Genomic DNA, 554 nt, shown 5'->3' with positions numbered 1-554 from the left:
CAGCACCACATGCCAGCCAGCCCCGCCCCCTAGTGGGCTGAGCTGGCCACACACACACACACACACACACACACAAAATAAATAAATAAATAAATACGTTAAAAAAAAAAAGATATAGGTCATAGATATTTTAGAAAAACCAAGACAAATTCTACCCATTTCTCCTTTGCAAGATGTTCTAAACCTCTAGGCTAACTAACTTTGCTAAAAAAACACCACAATACTTTTTTCTGAGCATCTTACATCTTCACTCTAACACTTCCCAAAGTCATTCTTTTTCTTTCCACAAGCCATACCTAGATGTCTTGGGGAGCAGCATTCCCTGGTCATGAAGGCTGAGATTCTGTTCTCTCTCAGTAAGAACACAACCTATCCCAGCTCACACCAGCACTTGTACAGTCCAATAATAACCTAACTAACCTTCCACCTGATTGGCTTCTGTCTAGTTATCAAGCCTAAAAGAATCAACTCTATGAAATACTCATCATACAAAAATATTCATTGCAGGGGCCGGGGAGACAGCTCAGTAGAATAATACTTGCTTGTCTGGCAAG

The 554-nt window shown here is 40.6% G+C and overlaps 1 protein-coding gene across 1 annotated transcript in view; it reads right to left on the bottom strand.

Annotated features, from left to right (window-relative positions):
- The window catches only part of Iars (isoleucyl-tRNA synthetase), a 76,963-nt gene that overhangs the window by 17,431 nt on the left and 58,978 nt on the right, over positions 1-554 (bottom strand). The window contains exon 27 of the mRNA XM_004638672.2: positions 421-455. Within this exon, the coding sequence (XP_004638729.1) occupies positions 421-455 (35 nt within the window). The remainder of the gene's footprint in view (positions 1-420; positions 456-554) is intronic.

This window comes from Octodon degus, unplaced genomic scaffold, assembly GCF_000260255.1.
Source record: "Octodon degus isolate 3935 unplaced genomic scaffold, OctDeg1.0 scaffold00100, whole genome shotgun sequence".
NCBI classification, from domain to species: domain Eukaryota; kingdom Metazoa; phylum Chordata; class Mammalia; order Rodentia; family Octodontidae; genus Octodon; species Octodon degus.
Note: the sequence above shows the minus strand (reverse complement) of the source record. Positions and strands in the feature narration are given on the sequence as shown.